The sequence below is a fragment of the Neoarius graeffei genome, chromosome 20 (genome assembly GCF_027579695.1).
Source record: "Neoarius graeffei isolate fNeoGra1 chromosome 20, fNeoGra1.pri, whole genome shotgun sequence".
Lineage (NCBI taxonomy): Eukaryota > Metazoa > Chordata > Actinopteri > Siluriformes > Ariidae > Neoarius > Neoarius graeffei.
Genome location: NC_083588.1, coordinates 42846060 through 42871179, shown reverse-complemented (window position 1 = coordinate 42871179; position 25120 = coordinate 42846060). Strand labels below are relative to the sequence as shown.

The 25120-nt window shown below is 43.7% G+C and overlaps 1 protein-coding gene across 1 annotated transcript in view; it reads left to right on the top strand.

The window, feature by feature from the left end:
* The window catches only part of helz (helicase with zinc finger), a 161857-nt gene that overhangs the window by 72612 nt on the left and 64125 nt on the right, over positions 1-25120 (top strand). The window contains exons 16-18 of the mRNA XM_060901748.1: positions 2445-2623; positions 7921-8039; positions 19741-19886. Coding sequence (XP_060757731.1) covers positions 2445-2623; positions 7921-8039; positions 19741-19886 — 444 coding nt within the window. The remainder of the gene's footprint in view (positions 1-2444; positions 2624-7920; positions 8040-19740; positions 19887-25120) is intronic.

Here is a 25120-nt window from a genome sequence, read left to right as displayed (position 1 = left end):
AAGATGTGCAGAAACTATTAGATCATTGTCTCACATGCCTACAGCGTTTCATGACATGATGGTTATGATGCATGAATGAACGTCTGATTCTATTTCAGTCCTTCGTAACAACCAGGGAGTGTGTGTAATACCTGAATAGCACCTTGTGAATGTCTGGTTTTTCCAGCAAGGTCATGTAGTGACTTATGACGGTATCTTCCTCAAATACCCCTGTTGTACAGCGATCACTCACTCCCTTTCTCCTTCTTGCCCGTGAGCATGTCAGATTACATGTTATGGAGCTTAGCAGCTTGTGATTACTGCCAGAGCGACATGTACAGTGGGGCAAAAAAGTATTTAGTCAGTCACCAATTGTGCAAGTTCTCCCACTTAAAAAGATGAGAGGCCTGTAATTTTCATCATAGGTATACCTCAACTATGAGAGACAAAATGAGAAAAAAAAATCCAGAAAATCACATTGTCTGATTTTTAAAGAATTTATTTGCAAATTATGGTGGAAAATAAGTATTTGGTCAATAACAAAAGTTCATCTCAATACTTTGTTATATACCCTTTGTTGGCAATGACAGAGGTCAAACGTTTTCTGTAAGTCTTCACAAGGTTTTCACACACACTTGCTGGTATTTTGGCCCATTCCTCCATGCAGATCTCCTCTAGAGCAGTGATGTTTTGGGGCTGTCGCTGGGCAACACGGACTTTCAACTCCCTCCAAAGATTTTCTATGGGGTTGAGATCTGGAGACTGGCTAGGCCACTCCAGGACCTTGAAATGCTTCTTACAAAGCCACTCCTTCGTTGCCCGGGCGGTGTGTTTGGGATCATTGTCTTGCTGAAAGACCCAGCCATGTTTCATCTTCAAATGCCCTTGCTGATGGAAGGAGGTTTTCACTCAGAATCTCACGATACATGGCCCCATTCATTCTTTCCTTTACACGGATCAGTCGTCCTGGTCCCTTTGCAGAAAAACAGCCCCAAAGCATGATGTTTCCACCCCCATGCTTCACAGTAGGTATGGTGTTCTTTGGATGCAACTCAGCATTCTTTCTCCTCCAAACACGACAAGTTGAGTTTTTACCAAAAAGTTCTATTTTGGTTTCATCTGACCATATGACATTCTCCCAATCTTCTTCTGGATCATCCAAATGCTCTCTAGCAAACTTCAGACGGGCCTGGACATGTACTGGCTTAAGCAGGGGGGCACGTCTGGCACTGCAGGATTTGAGTCCCTGGCGGCGTAGTGTGTTACTGATGGTAGCCTTTGTTACTTTGGTCCCAGCTCTCTGCAGGTCATTCACTAGGTCCCCCCGTGTGGTTCTGGGATTTTTGCTCACCGTTCTTGTGATCATTTTGACCCCACAGGGTGAGATCTTGCATGGAGCCCCAGATCGAGGGAGATTATCAGTGGTCTTGTATGTCTTCCATTTTCTAATAATTGCTCCCACAGTTGATTTCTTCACACCAAGCTGCTTACCTATTGCAGATTCAGTCTTCCCAGCCTGGTGCAGGTCTACAATTTTGTTTCTGGTGTCCTTTGACAGCTCTTTGGTCTTGGCCATAGTGGAGTTTGGAGTGTGACTGTTTGAGGTTGTGGACAGGTGTCTTTTATACTGATAACGAGTTCAAACAGGTGCCATTAATACAGGTAACGAGTGGAGGACAGAGGAGCCTCTTAAAGAAGAAGTTACAGGTCTGTGAGAGCCAGAAATCTTGCTTGTTTGTAGGTGACCAAATACTTATTTTACTGAGGAATTTACCAATTAATTCATTAAAAATCCTACAATGTGATTTCCTGGATTCTTTCCCCCCATTCTGTCTCTCATAGTTGAAGTGTACCTATGATGAAGAAAATTACAGGCCTCTCTCATCTTTTTAAGTGGGAGAACTTGCACAATTGGTGGCTGACTAAATACTTTTTTGCCCCACTGTATTTTGTCTTCCAGAGCTGAGGATATCCTTCTCCTCTTCCATTTCAGTGTGTACACGTTTCTTCTGATATCGCAACCCTTTTAAAAGGGTCCGTCCTTGCGAGCATTACTGCCCGTGTAACATGCTCCATGGAGTCGGGTGTCCCTTTGGCATTTTCTCTTTCGAATCTTCTACATTCTCTGTCAACTGTCATGTTGCTAGCATTGTAAAGCGGGTACTCCCTTGACAGAGCACACACTGTTAATTTCTGAGCCTGCTGGATTTAAACTAATTCTCAAGCCCAGTGGTGACTGACACCCAGGTTCTAGGGAATGACTGAGATATTTATTAGGAATACTGTGTACTACTTCACTCTAAGACTTTTTATTCAATGACTTGTTGATTTCAGATGTGGTAAGCTAGGGGAAACTTTTCCGTGGACCGTTTGTGTTGTCTGTTCCAAATGAATGTTGTCTGGCATATAGTGAACCTTAACGTATGCAACAGGTTGAATTGAAATTGAACTGTGTGTGCATATAGGGTTTACTTTAGGAACCGCTGGGTAAAAACGGTGCACCCAGTGGTGCAGCAGTATTGCCTGATCTCCGGAGCTTACCTCACCTTCCAGATGCCCACTCGGCAGGACATAGAGCGTCACCGTGTTGTGGTAGTGACTCTCAGTACCTCCCAGTACCTCTGCCAGCTTGATCTGGAACCTGGTGAGTGCTGAGCACACGTGCGTGCGCGCGCGCACACACACACACACACACACACACACACACACTTTTATGTGTTTATTTATTTAAAATGCACGCACGCACACACTATCAGTTCACATGCTAATTCCCACATGCATGGTACTCGAGTACCAAATATTTCTGATTTTGAGTGTGTTGTGTGAGTTTTCTACCCTATACTTGCAATCATGATGTAACTGTACGAAAAGTATCTTTTTTTTTTTTCTTCTCCTCACTCTGTTGCTTTTTTGTTCTCTCTTTCGCTCCCTCATGCTCTTTCTCCTGAGAGCTTATTGAAGCTGAAAAACCCCCGCTGCAACTAGCTTACATTATCAAGTCTAAACCCCTAATAAAGACATTTTTTTTTTTTTTTTTAAATAATACCCCACAAGGCATGCTGTGGAACTCGTCCTCCAGCTTGGGTGGGGTGGGGTGGGGGGGCCTCTCGCAAGGAGAGGCGGGGTTTGTAACAGTTTATTATGAGAAGCTAATTTCTGCCATGTATGTGTCTGCTTGCAGGGTCATCTGTTGCTAAGAGACCCAGCTTTCCTGTCTAACACGCTCAGCATCATTAGCTTCCACGGTCATCTCTTCCCACGTTTGCGCTTTTTTTTTATCTTTCCTTTCCTCGCCTGTTTTACCATTCAGTAACAGTCTCCAGCGCTGCTGGAGAAACATGACAAACAAGCCCTGGAGTTTTTGTTGAAGGTGGTAAAATCATAGTGGTGTCACACCTGCTCCCTGTGTTTTCTTTTCAAAGGCAGAGATGCTTGTGGAGTAGATTATCAGGTCTGGAAGAAGGCAAACAACAAATGTACAGCATTTTTCCAAATAAAAGGCCAATGCATTCTGTTACAAAAACGGACACGATGATCTTAATTACTATGCTTGGATTGTGTAGGCCAGGGGTTTTCAAAGTGTGGGAAAGTCAGCCCCCCCCTCAGAGAGCAAATAAACAACAGCGCCCCCCCCTTACAATTTTTGTTGTTGCTATACTTAATGTTCCATTCGTATTTAAAAAAAAAAAAAAATGGTTGTTGTACACATTTTTATTTTTTTCTTTTACACATTTTAAACATCTGTGCTTTTTTTTTTTTTCCAAACATCTTGTTTTACACATTTTAAACATCTCATAGCATCGTTAGCTAGCACCTCTTGGCAGACAACACACTGTGGCAGTGGAGCATCTTCAGATCCAGTCCATGAAAATCCAAACTTTAAATAATCGTGGTCATACTTACTACTTTTTTTTTTTTTTTTTGCTTGGCCCAGACTCTGTCTCCTCACTCACTGTAGCTTTAGGTACTAAAAATCGATCCATTTTGTCTCTGGCAAAGGCTAGCTGAAGTTCGCTAAATGTCCGCAATAGTAATTTATGCTGGTTTATTTTTCCTCACGTTGCGCCCCCCCGAAGAACTCTGGCGCCCCCTAGGGGAGGCGCGCCCCACACTTTGAAAAGCCCTGGTGTAGGCTGTTTTGGATTTAACAGTGGCATCATATCATCAGAACTCGTGATGTGGCAAGTGGTCAGTTGTCTAGTCTGATATCACATGACCTCCAAATTCTCATTCTTAACCATGCAGGAGCGATCAAATCCTATTTTGAGACATTGTTGTAACAGGCAGCTGAATTCATTATGTAAACCAAGATCACGCCATGTTAAAGTGTGAACTTGAATTGTAAATCAAAAGCATTTACCAGAACTGCAGTTAAATATTTGTAGCAGGCAAATGCCTTGACAAGAAAGCCACGAGCAGCATCAGTACGCTGTTGGTGTCGGATGCTGCTGTTTAATCCAGGTGTTGATTAATACTGATGCCTATCTGTAACCGCATTGGCTTTGTTGACCTACTGCACACTCGGCAAACCCAGTGGTTTTGTTTACATTGGCTTTCTAAATGCCTGTCATTGTTGGGCACACAACATCCAAGATGCCAATCGTTCTGCTATAGCATGCAATTAATTAATAATATAATGCATTGATATCCTTCAATTGTGTATATGTTAAGAAATCAAATCAAAGTCCTTCCCATGCCATGTGGCGCATAGGGCCAGAAAACAGTAAATCAGAAAGCTGCGCACGTAAAGCCAATTGCGTAACTTACGTTGGACTGATGGAAATCCTTGCGCGTGCAGTGAAGTGCAGCCAGCAGCAGTAATGGCGCGCAGCCAATTGGCTTTACGTGCGCAGCTTTCTGATTTACTGTTTTCTTCTCATACTTATACTTCCGATGTTTCATGGACTGTAACGGCATTTGCTTATTTAGTAATTTTAATACAGAATTTACTTTGATGAAATTATAATCAGACACTCCAACGCGCCAAAAAAAAAAAAACCTCATCGGATCTGCACGATTCACACAAGTCCCCCAGACAGCCGTGAAAAAGGCGGCATCCGCCAAAAGGTGCGCCGTTTGAATCCATGTGTATTGCAGCGTGCCTTGCCAGACAGCAGTAGGTACCATTTTTATGATGGTCTTTGGTATGACCCGATCGAGAGGCAGACAGGCCAACTCGCGGTATTAAGAAATGTGTAGCCTTATTTTTCACACTGATCCACTTAACCTAAGTGGGGCAGCTGTTATATTTTGCCAGAAGTAGTTTTTGGTCCCAGTCATGAAACCATAATATGACCTGGCTCATGTGTTAATCTAGAAAATGTAGCAGATTAAATGTATCTAGATTAGGGATGTTAACCGATGACCGTTTGACCGGTGGTTGACCGAATCAACGTCAACCGGTTAATTTTTTTTTTTGGTTGTCGGTTAAAAAAAAAAAAAATCAATCGTTTTGAAGCTGCCGATTTTGGAGCGGAGAACCTGGAATTCTGTGTTGTAAACGCTTGGGGCATGCCATGCGGTGTAAGGACCAACACCCATTCAGTCATGTCCCGCCCTCCCGCCCCAGTTGAAGACAGCTGACAAATCAGAAACACCCATTCAGTCATGTCCCGCCCTCCCGCCCCAGTTGAAGACAGCTGCCACTCGGCGAGAGGAAAGTGTAGACACAGGCTTTTTAGCTTACAAATTACTATTCTGTTTTTTTTTAAATTATTATTAGAAGGCACATGGAGTTTAGTCCTGCCTTGGCCAGTGCGTTCTGAAAGTATGTTTTGGTCTGTAGCCAACAATGCATGTTATTGCAGATCATATCTCTCCACACAAACTAAAGGTGCAGATGCCGACTTTTTAACGGCTGAATTGTGCAGATCCGATTTTTTTTGGGGGGGGGGGCGTTAGCCTAGTAAACTAGACCCACCCGCCTAGCGGCCAAAAATATTTTTTGCCTAGCGAGTGGGTCTAGCCTCGCACCATATACAGTAAACAAAAACACCCTGGGCATCAACTCGTGCCCGCCAATCACAACGCAAGGTTTTTGTTTGGATTCTTTGGGCGGGCTTTTGCAGGAGTGATGACAAGGCTGCGTGACGCTGGAGAAAGCACAACAGGAAAGATGGCTACGGCTAGTGAACAGCGCACGTTTGACTCCACTTTGGAATCAGTTTTAGAAGAATTAGACTTGGAGTTTTCGTTGAAACATGAGCAGGAAGAGGCTCTCCGCCCATTCCTTTTCAAGAAGGACGTTTTCGCTGTTTTGCCGACCGGCTATGGCAAAAGTCTGATCTACCAGCTGGCTCCGCTCGTAGCCAAAAGGATGGGGCTAGTTTGTGCAGTACGAAGAATTAATAAACAGCTTTGAAACATTACTTTTTGATTGTTTATTTTCCCGTTATTTTAAATTTAAGGGAAATTATTTCACCAAACACCACTAAATAAAAACTCTCAAAAACAGTTTAAGCAAACACTTGAAAAACACTTGGAAAAAATGTGTATGTGGTACAGACTCCAAACTTGTGGTCATTATCTCCAAACTTCTTAATATCTAGAACCTGTTTATTAATTAATACGCATTTTGAAAAATTATTTATTTCAAGGTCTCCCCCACTGCTTTCTGTCGCTCTGACTACGTCACAGTCACTGTTGCGCTGATTGGTCAGAGCGTTGGCCTATACGCACAGAGACCGTTTGAAAGACAGCGGTTTGTTCCTCCCACCCCCGTCGGAAATGTCTGTGGATCGAGGCCAGACTAAATATTCACATTTAGTCTGGCTTGCCAGGCTAGGGGGGCGTTGGAGTGTCTGAATAATTTCATCAGAGTAAATTCTGTATTAAAATTACTACATAAGCAAATGCCGTTGAAATTATCCAGACACTCCAACGCCCCCCCCCCCCAAAAAAAAATCGGATCTGCACGATTCAGCCGTGAAAAAGGCGGCATCCGCCAAAAGGCGCGCCGTTTGCATCCCTGTTAAACTCTTAGGTTAACCGGCTAATGAGGCTCAGTGGTCGGTCAAGATTTTTTTTTAGTTTTCGCCATCCCTATGCTTATTTTCGATAAAGTTTTGTCAGAGCTGATGACCGTGTCCGTGTCCTCCAATATACACTTACTGTCCACTTTATTAGATTAATATCACCTGGTCTTTCCAGTATTCACCTGTCCAGTTTGGGTGACGTGTGAACCCGATGTGGTCTCCTGTTGTAGCCCATCTGCCTCAAAGTCCGCCATTCTTTTCTGCGCACCACAGTTGTAAAGGATGGTTATTTGATTTACCCTAGCCTTCCACTGAGCTTGAACCAGTCTAGCCACTTTTCTCCTCTCCCATTGTTGTTTTCACCTGCAGAACTGCCACTTAATGGATGTTTTTTTTTTTAACTATTCTGTGTAAACTAGTAGAGACTTGTGAGTGAGTGAGTGAAAAGTCTCCGGAGATGAGCAGTTTGTGGAAAACTCAAAGCAGCCCATCTAGAACCACCAACCATGCCATGGTCGAAGTCACTGAGCTGATGTTTTCCCCATTCTATTGTTTGATGTGAACATGAACAGAAGCTTTTGACCTGTATCTGCATGATTTGATGCATTGTGTTACTGCCACGTGATGATAGTTGGTTGGAAAATTGCACACATGTACAGGTGCTCATAATAAAGTTGCTGGTGAGACTGTTATTTATTCAACCGCATCATGAACTCCTACATCTATATGGTTCATAAATATTATTCAATTTATGTGCTTATGGTGCCCTCAGTCTGCACGTCATATCTTGCTACTTGTTCTTGTCTTCTACACTAAGGCTACACCTGCATACACTTGCTCTCTTTATGCTGAACCTGTTAATAACGGCTTAAGAAAAACATGTGAATATACACGAGTGCATGTGCGCGTAGGCATGGACCACAGTCATTATGTGCTTTTCATTATGTGTGCCTGTGTGTCTCTAAAGGGCTCTTCACACACATATTGTTGGATGAGGCAGCCCAGGCAATGGAGTGTGAGACCATTATGCCATTGGCACTGGCTAATAAGAGCACCCGCATCGTTCTTGCTGGAGACCATATGCAGGTACGAGATCAACTTGTCACTCCTGAACACACATTAGTAGCATGCATTTTTTTTTTTTTCTTGATTAAATATTTAGGCGGCATGGTGGTGTAGTGGTTAGCGCTGTCGCCTCAGAGCAAGAAGGTCCGGGTTCGAGCCCCGTGGCCGGCGAGGGCCTTTCTGTGCGGAGTTTGCATGTTCTCCCCGTGTCCGCGTGGGTTTCCTCCGGGTGCTCCGGTTTCCCCCACAGTCCAAAGACATGCAGGTTAGGTTAACTGGCGACTCTAAATTGACCGTAGGTGTGAATGTGAGTGTGAATGGTTGTCTGTGTCTGTCAGCCCTGTGATGACCTGGCGACTTGTCCAGGGTGTACCCCGCCTTTCGCCCGTAGTCAGCTGGGATAGGCTCCAGCAGTGGCGTGCACAGACATTTTGGGGGGCGAGTGCTCTGGGGGGGAAAAAGGGCACTTTTTTGCGCATGTGGAACACCTTATTATAAAAGTCTGAGATTTAACCCTCCTCTTGTGTTCGGGTCGCCACTGACCCGTTTTAGATTTTAAAGGTGTAAAACAACCACTTAATTTATTACATCAAGGCTTTTTGACTTTGCCAGGAATCTCTAGTTGAACAAAATAGAAAAAGAAATTTTTGTTTTCCTAAATCTGAAAATGGTCTAGCAAAAAATATAATACTTATGAGCAGTTGTTTCTGTATGCGACGGGCTACTTCACGACAAAATAATTACAGCTTGGGCTTAGAGGGCAAACAATACATTTTCACTCAATTCATGTGTTACCTGGCTGGTGGGGCAGGGGAAGAGCTGACTGACTGCCCGATGTGTCGTCTGCGCTACGACAAGGCCGTGGCTTCCAGGACGCTATTGCCGCTTTTCCACTACCAACGCGGCTGAGTCGGGCTGAGCCGTGCCGTGCTGAGTCGAGCTGAGTGGGGCTGTTGGAGTTGCATTTCGACTACAACCGCGCTGAACCGTGCTGGCTGGAAGTGGGTGGACACATTGGGTGGAGTTAGCGAAAGTGGATGGATGTCACGTGATGTCGTTAGGCGGCGCAAACAGTGACATCAGTGACCTTTTAAGCGGTAGTCTCACAACCCGAATAGTAAACAATAAACATGGAGGACATGGAGTCGTTAGTGTTGCTGGTCTTGGTGCTGTGGCTTGTTGTCACCGACAACGCCAACAGATACTGGCAAGAGCGTATAGATGAGGCGAGGCGCATAAGGCTTCAGAAATTCTCGTAATTCGTAATTCTTCTTCTTCCGGGTTTACGGTGTTTACAGATCCCAGCGTGCTCGCGGGGCGTGTGTGGGCATGTGAGGACACTCCTCCTCACCAGTCAGTGCACAGGGGAGTGTCTGCTCACGCCCCTAGCCCCACTCGGCTCGCTTTGGCTCGCTTCAGCCCCACTCCAAAACCGTGCGAGTTTTAGGGGCTGAGCAGGGCTGAAGCGAGCTGAGTCGTGCTGCTCTGAGGTAGTCGAAACGCGAGCCGTGTCGGGCTGAAGCAAGCTGAAGTGAGCTGAAAAAGGGTAGTGGAAAAGGGCCATATGCTGCTGCAACCTCACATTGAATGCACTGCACGCTTGTTCACGTGACAGAGCAAGAGAGACAGAGGTCCGGTGTGTGTGTGGAGGGGACACACATCGGGGCATTATTTTCTCACACGCTTTTAATGCCGCGGCTTTTCTAAAAGATCATGTCGACATTGGCCTCAGTAAACTGTAAAAAAAAAAAATTCAAAAGGGCACTTTTTTGGACAGAGGGCAGAGGGGCAGGTGCTTGAGCACCACCTCGTGTCTATCTGTGCACGCCACTGGGCTCCAGCTTGCCTGTGACCCTGTAGAACAGGATAAAGCGGCTAGAGATAATGAGATGAGATTAAATATTTAGTTTTACACAGGATGGTAGGGATGTAGCAATACACTCCAACCGTTAATTGATTTGATACTGCAGTCACGATTCACTTAGATTCTCAGGGAATTTGAACAAAATGCGAATGAAGAAAAATTACGACCAAAACGGCTTTTCTGTGTAATAAACAAACAATGCAAAATAATGTGCATTTTTGTCTGTATAAAACTAGATAAATTAGAAATTTCTACAAACAGAAGTTTATTATAAACAAAACATACTACGGGTTCACTATATTTTAAATGAATAAATAAATGCATTTATAATTTCTCTTCCAAAAATTTTGATTTGATTTAAATGAATTGTCCGAGTTTGGGGTATGGAAGCTGTTCAAACATGATGTGCTCCAAATTGGGCTGAAATGCCTGATCTTCATGGCCTCTTTCTCAGGCACTGTAGATTAGAGGCGTGGGGATGATGTTTGAAAGTACTGAAGAGCTCTTTTTAACTGTTTTAATGTGGGCGGCACCATGGTGTAGTGGTTAGCACTGCCGCCTCACAGCAAGAAGGTTCTGGGTTCGAGCCGACAGGGGCCTTTCTGTATGGAGTTTGCATGTTCTCCTCGTGTCTGCATGGGTTTCTTCTGGGTGCTCCGGTTTCCACCCACAGTCCAAAGACATGAGGTTGGGTTATAGCATGGGACAGCCTTGGGCTGAAGTGCCCTTGAGCAAGGCACCTAACTCCCAACTGCTTCCTGGGCACTGTAGCATAGCTGCCCACTGCTGTGTGTGTGTGTGTGTGTGTGTTCACTGCTTCAGATGGGTTAAATGCAAAGGATGAATTTCACTGTGCTTGAGTGTGCATGTGACAAACAAAGCCTTCTTCCTCATATGACGTATAATGTGTGTGTGTCATTGCAATCCGGAGCTATTGGGATATCGGTCACGTCCAGGGCTTTGAACCGGTTCAAGGAACGAAAACAAAAACCGGGAACTTTTTCTATTTCACATGGAACAGAAATGAAACCAGAAACTTTATTATTTTTTATGTTCCGGAACAGAAACAGTTATTAAAAATAATGGTAACCGGTTAATACCGGTTTTTATTTCGTTCCTCAAAGTTTCCGTAGCCTACAAATAAAAAAAAGTCATTCTTCTCCTGCGCAAGTTTCTATGACCCGCTGGGGTTCACTTCCTGTGTGACGTTCGCTGACTGAATGGAGAGAGCGGGAGGGTGGACTGCTATCACGTCTCCACATCTTAAATAAGAGGTAAATATTGCAGTCTATCGTTATTCAAAAACGTCAATTTCAAACACGATATCAATATATTTGTCCACGTTAATGAGAGGCTCGCGAACATTAAATGACGTTAACCTCTGTTAGCCTATCAATGCATAGGGCCTGACTCGCCTTTGGTAACACACTAAACGAATTATCTTTCATTTTTGGCACTTTTTCTATTTGTGTAGATGGGAAGACATACCGAGAATCCAAATCGCCAACATTTGAAATAATAATTGTTGTGAATTATTTCTTGTCTTATTTAATGAAGGTTGTAATAGAATTAGCCTACATTTGGCTTAAGCTGGATGAGACAGAGACATAATTTTATAGCCATTTGTTAAACAGCTGACAGGGAACGTAATTAACCGTTCCGGGAACGAAATTTTTTTGTTCTAACCGGTTCGGGAACGTCTATTTAATGGTGGAACCTAGTCTGGCTAACGTGACTTCAAAGCTCTACGAGCTATTGGTCTGGCCAAGATATTAAGCCCAACCGTTTCCCAGAGCCCGTGGTTGACCCGCTTCCCTGAAATGCCTCAGTTTGCTACTGGTCGAAGCCAGAAAAGGCTGTGACGAAGCTTAAACCAATCACATCACTCTTTCCTCTGACGTATGTGACGCGACGGGGCTAACTGGTAGATTAAACTCTTACCGAAGCCGGTCGGGAGCAAGGCGAAAACGTCCTTCCTTTCAATAAATACCTCCAGGGCTGCTCTTTGCTCCGTTTTCAATGAGAACTTCCCGTTGAATGCTTTCAATACAGCATCTATGCGTAATAGATGCGGAAGCGTGAATGAAACGCTTCCGGCATAGATTCTGTAAACAATCTATGGCTTCCGGTCGCAGTTCTACTACGTCAGTGCCTTGAACACGCCTCTACCCAGGGCCGTTGGAGATGCTCAGAGTTGATTGGTTCCCGATTTTTCGGGAGCTTGGAAGAGCTGGAGATAGCTTGCCTGGCCAGACTAAGCTTGCAACAGGCCCTCGTGTTGCGTCACGCTTAGGATGGGCGGGCCCAGGCTAGGTGGAACCCAAAACCGGAAACGTTAAAATTCCGATTCTGTTCGGAACGAACCAATAGGAAAAAAATTCTGGTTCAACGCCCTGGTCATGTCACAGGTGATCTTGGTAATGAGACAGGAATCTCGCAGGTATTCAGACAATTCGGTTGCATTACGTGCATAAGTAATCAAGCGCTGATATTGTACGTTTCCACAAAGCACACGGTCACGTTTTTGTATCACAATGACGCGTGACGCGATGCATCGTTGCACCCTTGCTTGATTGAAATATTTGAAATATATTCCAAGACTCCAGCTAATTTACACCATTTTTCACATTTATCAATCTGTTCTCTGCCTCCACCTTTACCCATGCTGTTCACACAGTAAAAACTCTAAAGTCAATTTTTCTTCTCCTGCATAAAGTAGTGCAACTCTTGCTTTTGGTGTCGTTGGAATAAGTTGTAAAATCATTTATTCTGCCACCTAATTATTCCTCAGTCTTAGCAGATTGATTTCTGGTCCCTGTTAATCCCAGCTTGGCCACTTTGTAAGGTTTTACGCAGTAAAGCAGGTCAGAAGTGTAACAGTGAGAGCTACATCGGTCATCATAGTTAAAGTAAGCTTTTTATATTTATTAGTTGATACTTTAGGTGGATTACTGAGAGCAGATCACATTGCTGGCCACGTGAAATGTCGAGTTGAATGCCAAAGCGAGGAAGGAATTGCCCCCTTGGCGTAAGTGTTGCGAGGGAACCATGTTTTGTTAATTTGTCAAATTCAAAAGTTAAATGAATTTTTTTTTTTTTTTTTTTTTAATTTCAAAAACTTAAATCTACTTCAAATATTAACCATGAGGCATAGGATTTTTATTAAGTCAGGGATGGGAGGGGGAAATAAAAAGCCTTCTATAATGTTCCTGAGCTGCTGTGAGTCTCCCTGAATATCCTGTAAAAGAAATGTGTAATCTGTGCTGTGTCAGGGTGTCGTCAGAATTGTTGGGAAATTTGTGCGTTTATGCATGCAGTTAAAACATGAAAAATAATGGCTGCTTGGTGACGGACAGGATTAGCCGGAGAGTTCTTGGTTTATAGGAGCGCTGTTCTGATATTGTAGCCCATCAGTGTCAAAGTTTGCAATGTTCGGAGGTGCCTTTCTGTTCACCGCAGTTATAAAGAGTGGTTATTTGAGTTATTGTAAATGTTCAGTCAGCTGAAACCAGTCTGGCCATTCTCGTCTGACCTCCCTCATCAGAAAAAAACCCTTTGATGATGCTTTTGAGTTCCTGTGAGTCTCCCTGATAATCCGGCCATTATTAAAAAATGTTCTGTTTCCGGTCCACCGGCTGGGTGAGTGCCGTTTGTGCGGTTGAAAATTTTTTTTTTAACGCCGTTTTTTTTTTTTTGACATTTTTTTTCGGGTTCGTAAATCTAAAATCGAACTTGACATTTCCGCATTCCCAGGGCTTTCCACTAAGGCTCATACTAGCCAGCCATGACAAATAAGTAGCCAGCTGGGGGAGAGTAAACACAAAATAAACTCCTGTGCACGCAGTTCCCAGGATTAAATGTATTTTCCACAGACCATTTATTTATTCACTTTACTCAAATACAAAGTAAAATGGCAGTAAATCATCTTCCTTTTCTTGCGTATTGCATCATGAGGCGTTCCTGGCTTGTAAATCTCTTATTTTCGGTGCATGACACATTCACGCAACTGAGCATGCTATGAATTAACAACGACAACGGTCTGCAGTGGCGGCTACACAAACACTCAGCCAACATTTCTCCATTTGTGTATGAAAATACACTCCAACCACTCAGTTTGGTTTCATTTATAACCAACGGTGTCTTTTGATGCCAGCACGTAATTGAACGAGAGAAGACTGGTTTACCGGAGACAAAATAAGCGTCATCTCTGCTTCTGTTCCCTCCCCAACACACTACTGCCTCCGCCGAGTGCGCGCGCGCACACACACCGCATGTTGGGGCCGCGGATGAGTTACTCTCCCTTCATCAACGAAGTCTGCGGGGAATTTGTGGTTATTATCGGTACAAACAGCGCGAATCACAACTTAAATGAGTGCGGTTCAGTTTGACATTATTGTCAGTCCGTTAGATAAACATTTAATTTTATTAAAATCGAAAATTAATATTTAGAGCCTGTGGGCTACAAAAATAAGTCATTAAAGTAGCCAGCTGGACTTAATTGTGTAGTCGGCTGTGTGGCCGGCAGCCGGCGCTTGTGGAAAGCCCTGCATTCCGCGCAGAATATAGAACTGAATCAGCTCTGCGCATGCGCCGTGCGGCACAAAAAAATGTCAGCCACCATGAAGGAAGGAGATCCGGAGTTTTCAAACATTTGCTTAAGTGTGAAATCGCAAAATGGTATTCTAGCGAACAACAAAATAGTAACGATTCAGAAAAACAAATCATTCAGTGATCATTTTAATAGTGTAATTTTATCCGAACTCGGCCTAACGCTCGATTTAGAACTACAAAAAGTCCGTGTGTCGGACATTTTAAGTACCTTTGTAAAAGTTTTGCAAATGTTGCAGTCAGCATTTAAAATGCTAACTTAAAGTTTTTGTACAAGTTTCAGTTGATTAAACCGTCATCATTTATTAAATGTCTGCTTTTGTAATAAAGTACAGAAAGAAAAAGCAAACACAGCATTGCGATTTCTTATCCATCCATATAGTTAAAAAAAAAAAAATCCCTCCCTCCCGACTGAAAATTTTTTTGCTCACCTGGTGGACAGGAAACGGATTTTTTTTTTTTTAAGGATGGCCTCCTTTCGGAACATTTCACAGACTGTGCTGTGTCAAGGTGTTCGATTGGAATGGGTAGGAAATTTGCATGTGTTTTATGGGTTCAAAAACTGACTACATGGTGACAGACAGGAGCAGCAGCCAATCGCGAGTGAGGGGAAAGTATAATATTTTTCTATTTATATATTAATTTATATATTTAATATTTCTATTAATTTTATTATAGAGGAAAAAAGGATTCTGGATAGAGCCCTGCAGTCCCGCGGGACCCGACGCATAGCGGTGCGGCGCGGGACAAATGTTGAAAGCTCATTGCAGGCGCGGGCGGGAGGGGGAGTGCACAATGCGGGCGGGAGAGGTGATCAGCTGCAGTCCCGCTAACTAAAAACGTGTTTAAAATAAAATTGATAAATTATTAATTTATGTCTATCATATATAATTTGTGCTGGATATTTTATTTGGCATTAATAAAAACATTTTAAGATGCCTAAATTTGCGGATGTGGTCTAATCTCGCGTACGTTTCCGATTCCTTTCCGCTCTTCCGTGTTTGAGATCTCCGATCACGGCAGAAGAGCAGAGCTCCTCTAGTGAAGCTCACAGTGCTTCAGAAGTAAGTGCTGCTTTAAAAAGAGGTACATTTACCGTTAAAAAGTCAAGAGTATTAGTCCTAAGTATTAAAAAGTATTAACTAGTATTAAAAAGGACTGTGTATCGCACAGATTGTTCAATTTAAAGCTAGAAATAGACAGTGTATAATCTGAGGAGCTGGTTGTGGTTGCGCAGCACTTCATATGAGAGGAGAATGAAATCACGGTTGGAATCGTAACGCCACAGACTCGGGAGTGCGAGTGCGCAAAGCGAGAGCTGTCAATCATGAGCACATGCAGCGCTCAACTTGGAATGTGTCCGCAGAATGTCAGTCTAAACAATAAACTTAGAATAAATGAAGGATCGGTCAGTGGAGAGCTCAGCTAAGCTCAGCATGTTTAATTCCCCAAGCCAATGACAAGAAATAACGCGTGAGAAATAATGCGAACGTCTGCATCATGCGGGATTTGCGGACGGGAGCGGGACAAAATATGGCAGGCGGGAGCGGGACTGAAAATCATAATTCTTTGCAGGAGTGGGCGGGAGCGGGACTGAGAATTCTGTCCCGCGCAGACCTCTAATTCTGGACTGATGGAGTTGTAGCTTTTTTTTTTTTCAATTTTATTTTTTAAGGCAAGACATTTATTTCATCTATGATGTGGTGGGATGCTAGTGAATGAGAGGTGAATTTAGATCACTGTGAAATTGTTTAGCTAGATAATGTGCGATTGCTAGCTAGTGACTAACAAGAGATGGTAATCGTCCCTATATTTTAGTATTTAGCTTGTTATCGAAGCCAAGAGTGACTGAGCCCTTTTCTCATCTGCCTTTTACCTTTAGTCCCCTCAGTGGCACAGAGGAGACGGAGTATCTGTCCCTACAGACAAACTCTGGACAGCAAACAGGCTGCTAATGAACTGCCCTTTAGACCAAAACCCTTGCATCCTCTTTCACATCCTCCAGCTTTAATTATTCAGCTCTCACTTTTTACATGTCTGTCTGATTTCTTTGTAAATAATATTGTCCATGCGGAGAGTGTGATTACTGCTCCGTCTTCGTCCAGCAAAAATCACTGTAAATGATGCTGAATTGTGTTTCTACGTAGAGTGTAACATGAACCAGTTGTAGAACGTACGTAGTGAATGATGTATCCCTGGTGCCATATGATGCAATGCAGCTTTTCTCAGAATATTGCAGGCATCACTGTACATTTATGATACTGACTGACTCTGTTGGTACTCAGGATAATTAGTAGCTAATTAGACATCATAGTCTATTTTTCTGCCAGATATTGCCCTTTTCGGCACGGTGGTGTAGTGGTTAGCGCTGTCGCCTCACAGTAAGAAAGTCTGGGTTCGAGCCCCGTGGCCGGCGAGGGCCTTTCTGTGTGGAGTTTGCATGTTCTCCCCGTGTCTGCGTGGGTTTCCTCCGGGTGCTCCGGTTTCCCCCACAGTCCAAAGACATGCAGGTTAGGTTAACTGGTGACTCTAAATTGACCGTAGGTGTGAATGTGAGTGTGAATGGTTGTCTGTGTCTATGGCCAAGTTTACATTAGACCGTATCAGCGGATCATCAGATTAACGTTTTTAAAACGATTAGTGTGCACACAGCAACACCAATACACGGATACGCTCGGCTCCGCAGGCATCCTGCGCTCCAAATCACTCCGCCCTGAACAGCGAGTGCCCTCTGGAGGGTGCGCACTCCGGCCCTGCGCAGCTCAGAGCGCGCGAGTGAAGCGCACAAGCTGTGATTCGGGACTGAGCCGCTGTGTGTGTGATCCCAGCGCATATCACTTACCACTTGCAAGTGGAAGGATGGCAAGCCTAAAGACAATCATAACTACACAATGGGCAGTATTTGCATCAGTATTTGCAGTATTTTCATACTTTTATACTCTTTAATGAAAGGTGATACAAGGCGGAAGTCCGCGCCGTTTTTCAGCAGTCGCGTCACATGACCAACGCCAGCGAATCAGGAAGGTGGATGTCACAGTGACGTTGTCCAATGACGACGCCAGCTAGAGCTCAGCACAGCGTATCCGCGTATTCTCAATGTTTACACAGCACCGGACCAGACACGATCTGGATTGAATACGTGGACCCTGGCGGATTCCCGTTTCCCGGCGTTTCCAGGCGGTTTAATGTAAACGGACAGTGCATCCGCGAAGAAAACGAGACAGATACGGTCTAATGTAAACTTGGCCTATGTGTCAGCCCTGTGATGACCTGGCGACTTGTCCAGGTTGTACCCCGCCTTTCGCCTGTAGTCAGCTGGGATAGGCTCCAGCTTGCCTGCGACCCTGTAGGACAGGATAAAGCGGCTACAGATAATGAGATGAGATGAGATTTGGACTGACACGGTTCTGCACAAGCGCAACACAATCGCACTAGAAAGCATGTTCAAGCTGCCAGTGTAGCTGCAGTCTTTTTAGTTGCGATTACGAGTATTTCCTCTTGTTAATAATTCACCACGTCAAAACAAGCGAAACTTTCCTCCTTCTTTCGACGTGAAGAGAGGTAAACAATTTATTATATATATATATTTTTCCATCAAAGTTGCATTTTGTGGCTTCGAAGCTAAGTTTTAGTGCCGTTTCTAGAACACATCAAGAAGACGTGGAAGAAACAGCAATAATGGAAGAGCCGGTTTCTAAGCTGCCTAAAACTAGCAATGGTAACTTATTTTTTGTTACATAATGCACTCAGGCTGCCAGTCAGTGTGTGACACACACACACCCTACGCCCCTGATTTACATGAGAAATTTGGTATTCATTGGTGTGTTTAAATTTACGGACAATACGAACTAATGTAAACAATTGGCTTCAACTCGCATAAATCTGAATTGGAAATGTTTAGTTCACTTTAGCTTCTGCAAACGCACAACTCTATTAAAAGATTGATAAACGAGGCTCAATGTCGCCAACATCGAAACCTGAAAGCTTTAGAAACTCTAACAGACCTTTACTTTTTAACAGGACTGTTTTGGGATTTTGCTGACTTTACCTTCAACTGTCTGATATATATTTTTTTCAAAGTAATGAACTGTGTAGCAGGAAAATCACCGCGTTTTCTAAATGCGCTCCTGAAAATTACTCATTAACTAGGGGAGTTAAATTTGATATTTTTGACATGTTAATCATTAATGTACATGAAAGAAAAAGGCTTAAAAGTTATAACTTGTTGTAGTGAAAATAAATACTAAAATGCACTAGAATGCAGGGTTTTGCGTGTTGTTATTAAAATATTTTCGGGGGACGTAGATATGACCTCCATATCTTAGTCTCGTCTCGTCTTCTTCCGCTTATCCGGGACCGGGTCACGGAGGCAGCAGTCTAAGCATGGAAGCCCAAACTTCCCTTTCCCCAGACACCTCGGCCAGCTCCTCGGGAAGAACACCGAGGCGTTCCCAGGCCAGCCGAGAGACATAGTCCCTCCAGCGTGTCCTGGGTCTTCCCCGGGGCCTCCTCCCGGGGGGACATGCCTGGAACACCTCCCCAGGGAGGCATCCAGGAGGTCCATATCTTAGTTTGATTTTCAAAAGTTCAGGGGTTTTGGGGGCGTCGTGGCTCAGGTGGATAAGGCGCCATACCATAAATCCGGGGACCCGGGTTCGATTCCGACCCGAGGTCATTTCCCGATCCCTCCCCGTCTGTCTCTCCCGCTCATTTCCTGTCTCTACACTGTCCTATCCAATAAAGGTGAAAAAAAGCCCCAAAAAATCTTAAAAAAAAAAAAAAATTCGGGGTTTTTTTCTTTGCTCCACTTTCACCTCTAGCTATTGATGGTGTGAAATTTATTCAGGAAATGTTTAACATTTATGGAAGGAGCCTCTGATGTCAAAGTTTTCCATTATGGGAATGTTAGCAAGTTTTTTTTTTTTTTGTTAACGTCAAGAGAAAGGTAGAAGGAGAGAGGCTTGTGAGCGAATGAGTGTTTATCGCTGTTATAACACAAGTAATAATGGAACTGTCTTGTTTCATGCAGGTTCCATAACAGCAAATTTAACTATAAAGTAATATATGACATCACTCTTGAATTATAATAACAGGATGGCTTTCAGCACACCGATCGCTTTATTCAGTGTCTGCGATGGCATGAGTTGTAAGTGTATCTGTGGTTTTCGAGGTGTGTGATGATGGTAAAGGTTAACGGGCTATGTTAGTTGATCCTGGTTTTGATTGTGTGTTGTGCTCTCATTTTTGCAGCTCAGCCCCTTTGTGTACAGTGAGTTTGCGCGGGAAAGGAACCTACATGTGTCCCTGCTGGACCGGCTGTACGAGCACTACCCCTCGGAGTACCCTTGCAGGATCCTGCTGTGTGAAAACTACCGCTCCCATGAGGCAATCATCAAGTAGGTGTGAACTTTTTCACATCGCTTTTCCTGAGGAGAGAGATGTGGAAGGAAAAAAAAAAAAGCCACACACAATGGTGTGCGCTACTGTGTGAGGAAAATTGTACACAACCTGAATATGAAATGTCAGTTTTTCCCCATCTCTGTGATCTACCATCATCTGTTACATGCACCAACCTGAGCATATTTTGTTATGTTGCTTGACATTCTTACAAGTAAGGTGTGCTGGGAGTGACAGCTGACAAAACACGACAGATGACCCTAACCCATAACCGAGTCATCGCTTGTTTATCGCAGTGCGTGATGGGCGATACGCGGGGTCAGCTCCGCTGTATTGTTTACGTTTGCCTTTGTTAAACACTGCGTCGTTCTGTCTAACCGGCTTTAACCACGCCTAAAGTGAATTGCTGTGTGCCTTATGGTGCATCAGTTGCTCTCACTTTTTCATAAAATCTGATGCATTTTTGTTCGGGTGTTCCTTTTCACCAATAAAGACATCCTGTAAAATTTTTTGACCATATTCAAAAGTCTAATGGCGGCACCATGAGGTTCATTTTTTGCCAAAAAACGCTTAATGTTTTCGTGTAAGGTTTGAATCACAACGTTGGACTCCATTTACTGATTTCTTGTGAGCCAGAGATCATGTTAAGAACCTTTGCAAGGGATTGAGAAGCATTAATGTGATTCATAATACATTTGTATTGTTTAAAAGTAGTTGAACAATGATTCAATGAGCAGCTAAAACTCAAACTGTGCTTGATAATATATTTAGAATATGGACTAAAAATGTGGATCTAAGATATTTGGTATACTCTATAAGGTGCCATAATGTTTCATGAAAAGTGATCGAAATTGTGTCATAAAAGTCATAAAATAGCAGCTTTTTCCGTAACTTTGAGCTCCTGGTGCCACCATTAAACTTTTGAATTTTGTCAAAATATTTCACCCAGTGTGTTTTCTTACCAAAAGGAACATAAAAACAAAAATGCCTCATGATCGGAGGAACGTTTCATTTTTAGGGGGCAACTGATGCACCCTAGTGTGCCTAAAGGCCAATTTATGCTGACAACCCAGTCCTCGCAGATGGCGTCTGCGTAGCCCCCCCCCTTCGCAGACGCTCTGCACGCACCTCCCAAAAATTGTGACCACCGCAGAAGCCTCGCAGACAGCGTCGCAGACAAGAGGGCTCTGATTGGTCTGCTGTACACGCACTTCCGCTTCCCTACTTTCCCGGTTTGGTTTGTTTTCACGACCGCCATTTTTAAAAACACGAGCGAAGATGGAGCAGCACGAAGAGCGGTTGATCGAGGAAGTGAGGAAGTACGTACATCTATACGACTCCAGTTCTAGTCATTATAAGTAACCGGAGGATAAACACTCCACTAACCACACCCACCAACTACTCCTAGCGACTTCGTCCCCCCTTGCGTTGTGCCGGTGAATAACATCGCGCACGCCTATTCCCCCGCTCAACTATAAATTACAACTGTCTGCGAAAAGCTATCTGCGAAAGCCTTGTCGCAAGAGCATGCAGAGGCCTTTACTGTGTCTCCACACCAAAGAGAACACCTAATCTGAGCTTTTATCAGCTGCCACTCGAGGAGAAAAGAAGAAAGAAATGGATAAGTTTAATCTGCACCGGAAACCTTCGAACTGAATTGAAATGGACGGGTGTTTCTAGCTTAGATTTCTCTGGTGGGGAAAAAGACGTGCTTAAAGTGTGACTCCAGCAATATTTCCATGATCTCCGGAACGGCCTTCGGTTATAAAAGATTATAACCATTGACACTGTTCATCGTCTGAAACTAGCGATATTCCAAAGCCTGTAAAACAAAGAAGCGTCCTTCAGCCTTTGCCTTTCAACGTACCGAAGCATACGGTAGCTGAACGAGCCTGTCGGACCGATAAAACTCCCAAACCATTAAGGGTTCTCTTTCGGGTGTGTATAATGTTCAGTGTACCTCACTAGCACCATTTATTGAAGAAAATGCGTTTATATTGAATGGGACACGGCAGATCAGTGGGGTTCCAAAGTTGAGAGGTGGGTTTTTTTGGGGTAATGTTTCCTGATATCAAGTTTTATTTAACTAATCACTCATTTATAAATGCTTTGATGCTGTTCATCTGGGCCCGGGATCATGAAGCAATCTTAGGCCAAGTTTACATTAGACCGTATCTGTCTTGTTTTCTTCGCGGATGCACTGTCCGTTTACATTAAACCGCCGGGAAACGGGAATCCGCCAGGGTCCACGTATTCAATCCAGATCGTGTCAGCTCCGGTGCTGTGTAAACATTGCGAATACGCGGATACGCTGTGCTGAGCTCTAGCTGGCGTCGTCATTGGACAACGTCACTGTGACAGCCACCTTCCTGATTCGCTGGCGTTGGTCATGTGACGCGACTGCTGAAAAATGGCGCGGACTTCCGCCTTGTATCACCTTTCATTAAAAAGTATGAAAATACTGCAAATACTGATGCAAATACTGCCCATTGTGTAGTTATGATTGTCTTTAGGCTTGCCATCCTTGCACTTGCAAGTGGTAAGTGATCTGCGCTGGGATCACACACACAGCGGCTCAGTCCCGAATCACTGCTTGTGCACTTCACTCGCGCGCTCTGTGAGCTGCGCAGGGCTGGAGTGCGCACCCTCCAGAGGGCACTCGCTGTTCAGGGCGGAGTGATTTGGAGCGCAGGATGCCTGCGGAGCCGAGCGTATCCGTGTATTGGCGTTGCTGTGTGCACGCGAATCGTGTATTGGTGTTGCTGTGTGCACACTAATCGTTTTAAAAACGTTAATCTGATGATCCGCTGATACAGTCTAATGTAAACCCCACCTTAGACTTAAGTCAACAGGTTTTGTTTGTTTGTTTAAATAATAGTTTCCCTTACTGCATCTGTAACTTGGGGATCAGGACACTTCGTCCAATGACCATTTCATCCAATAGTTGAGACATTTCGTCTAAAACCTTTTTCCTACACGCTATCAATTATTTTACATGTGGTGATATGTGTGATAAGATCAAGATATAAACAAACCATAATTCATTTAAGGGAGTGCATTAAGCAGGTTTATGACTGCGTCTCCCCGTAATAAATGGAAATAAACAATTTTTGTAAAGCAAACGAGTGCTGTAGTACGAGCGCTTTGACGCAAAAGAATGGTGTAAGGGGCATAAACAAGTAGACCCTTACCATTACAGGCTGCTCTCCAAGCTTTGAGTCCAGTGAAGCTGTTTAACTCATCATATTAATAAGGCGCGCCCGAGAGTCCTGTGCAAGGTAGGAGTTTTTGTCGACTGTTTCTTGGATTTTACATGAATCCTAGGTAGGAACCCATCGTTTTGAACACACTCGCCGAGAAGGGCGAGTCTGGGGCGATCTTTACTCGCCATTTACACTACGTTCAGACTGCAACCTGAAACGACCCGTGTCCGATTTGTTGTGAAATCCGATTTTTTTGTTAGGCCGTTCACATTACCAATTATATGAGACTTGTATGCGATCTCCAATATGAACGGAAAACGACCCAAAAGTGTCCCGCATGCGCAAATTGACACGTAATAAGCACATCTACGTAATGCGTAAAAAAAAAAAAGCGCACTCTTCAAGTTTGCAAGTAAAGCATGGAGATGAGGCGAGACCTGGCGATGTGGTTTTTGTGGCGGCGGCGGAACTCGCACAATAATCTGATTAATGTGGGCAGCAGACTTATGAGACCGAAGGTGTCAGATTACTGCAAATTTCCAGAACTATCTTATCTTGTAATACAGGATGGTTTAAGTTATAAATCAGTTATAGAAACTGTTTTATTTAATCAGGCTAACAGATCAACATCCAGGTCCCTACCAAATCCACCATTAGCTTGATCAATTCTATAAAAGTCTATTTAAATTCTGAAAACTGTACAAATGTTGTTGTTTTCCACCAAAGAGGCGGGATTAGCCAACGCAGAATAGTGACGTTTGTCTCTTGTTGATGACGTGTAGGTCGCGTGAATGCGACCTGTCCGGTCAGACTGCGGTCGCATGTGAAAATAACGGATATGCATCGGAATCAGGACCACATATCCAAGCGGCCTGGGTCGCATGTGAAAAAAATCGAATCTGTGTCGTTTAGATTGTCAATAACAAATCGGATACAGGTCGCATATGGGCAAAAAAATCGGATATGGGTCGTTTCAGGGTGCAGCCTGAACGTAGTCTTAGATTTCATAACTCGCAGGTGGTTAAACTACACACTGCAAATATTTGTTTTGGTTCAGTCAAATACCATTGAGAATTCCTCCTTTTTTCGAACAAACAAATACCCGAAATATAAAATTGGTAGTGCATATGAAAAAAGGCTTTGGACAAAATATCTTAACCATTGGACGAAATGGTCAACGGATGAAGTGTCCTGTATCCGTAACTTTCATTGTGCTGGATCAAGATTTAAGTACAACGTTTCATTAGAACAAAGATTCTTAGAAAATGGTAAGGAATAACTGAAGATCTCGTCTCATTATCTCTAGCCGCTTTATCCTGTTCTACAGGGTCGCAGGCAAGCTGGAGCCTATCCCAGCTGACTACGGGCGAAAGGCGGGGTACACCCTGGACAAGTCGCCAGGTCATCACAGGGCTGACACATAGATACACAACCATTCACATTCACACCTACGGTCAATTTAGAGTCACCAGTTAACCAGGGATGAGAGATTTCCGCTTTTTCTGAGTAAAAATCGACCTTTTTATATTATGCCAAATCCGTTGAGAATTTTTTCCCATTTATTGAGGGGGGTTGGGGTATGTTCCTTCGTGATATTCAAGCGTAATTCATGCCTACGACGATGTTACATGTTTACATTTTCGCCATCTTTAGTCTCGCTAAGTCTTGTGGTAGAATACGTGTTATCTACAATGTAATTGGCCAAAACATCGCTGGCGAGAGCACGATAGCCAATCATAACAGTTCTTACACAAGTACCCACATCTGTTCTATTTTATCGAAACTTGCACATGTTCATCGTCGCTGCTCTTCAAAAATACGTTTCTCTTTTGTGTCGGCTTTTTTACTCAAAATGCCGAATACAATTGACAAACGAGACGAAGTGAAGGTACGCGAAATCAGTGCTAGTATAAAAAACAAGTTTAGGTGGGATTGGTTGGATCGTAAAGTTACAATAACTTCAGAAGATGGCAAGGATGAACCCGTGTCTGTTACCATCGGCGATTTCGTTAAGAAACTCAATGTCGCAG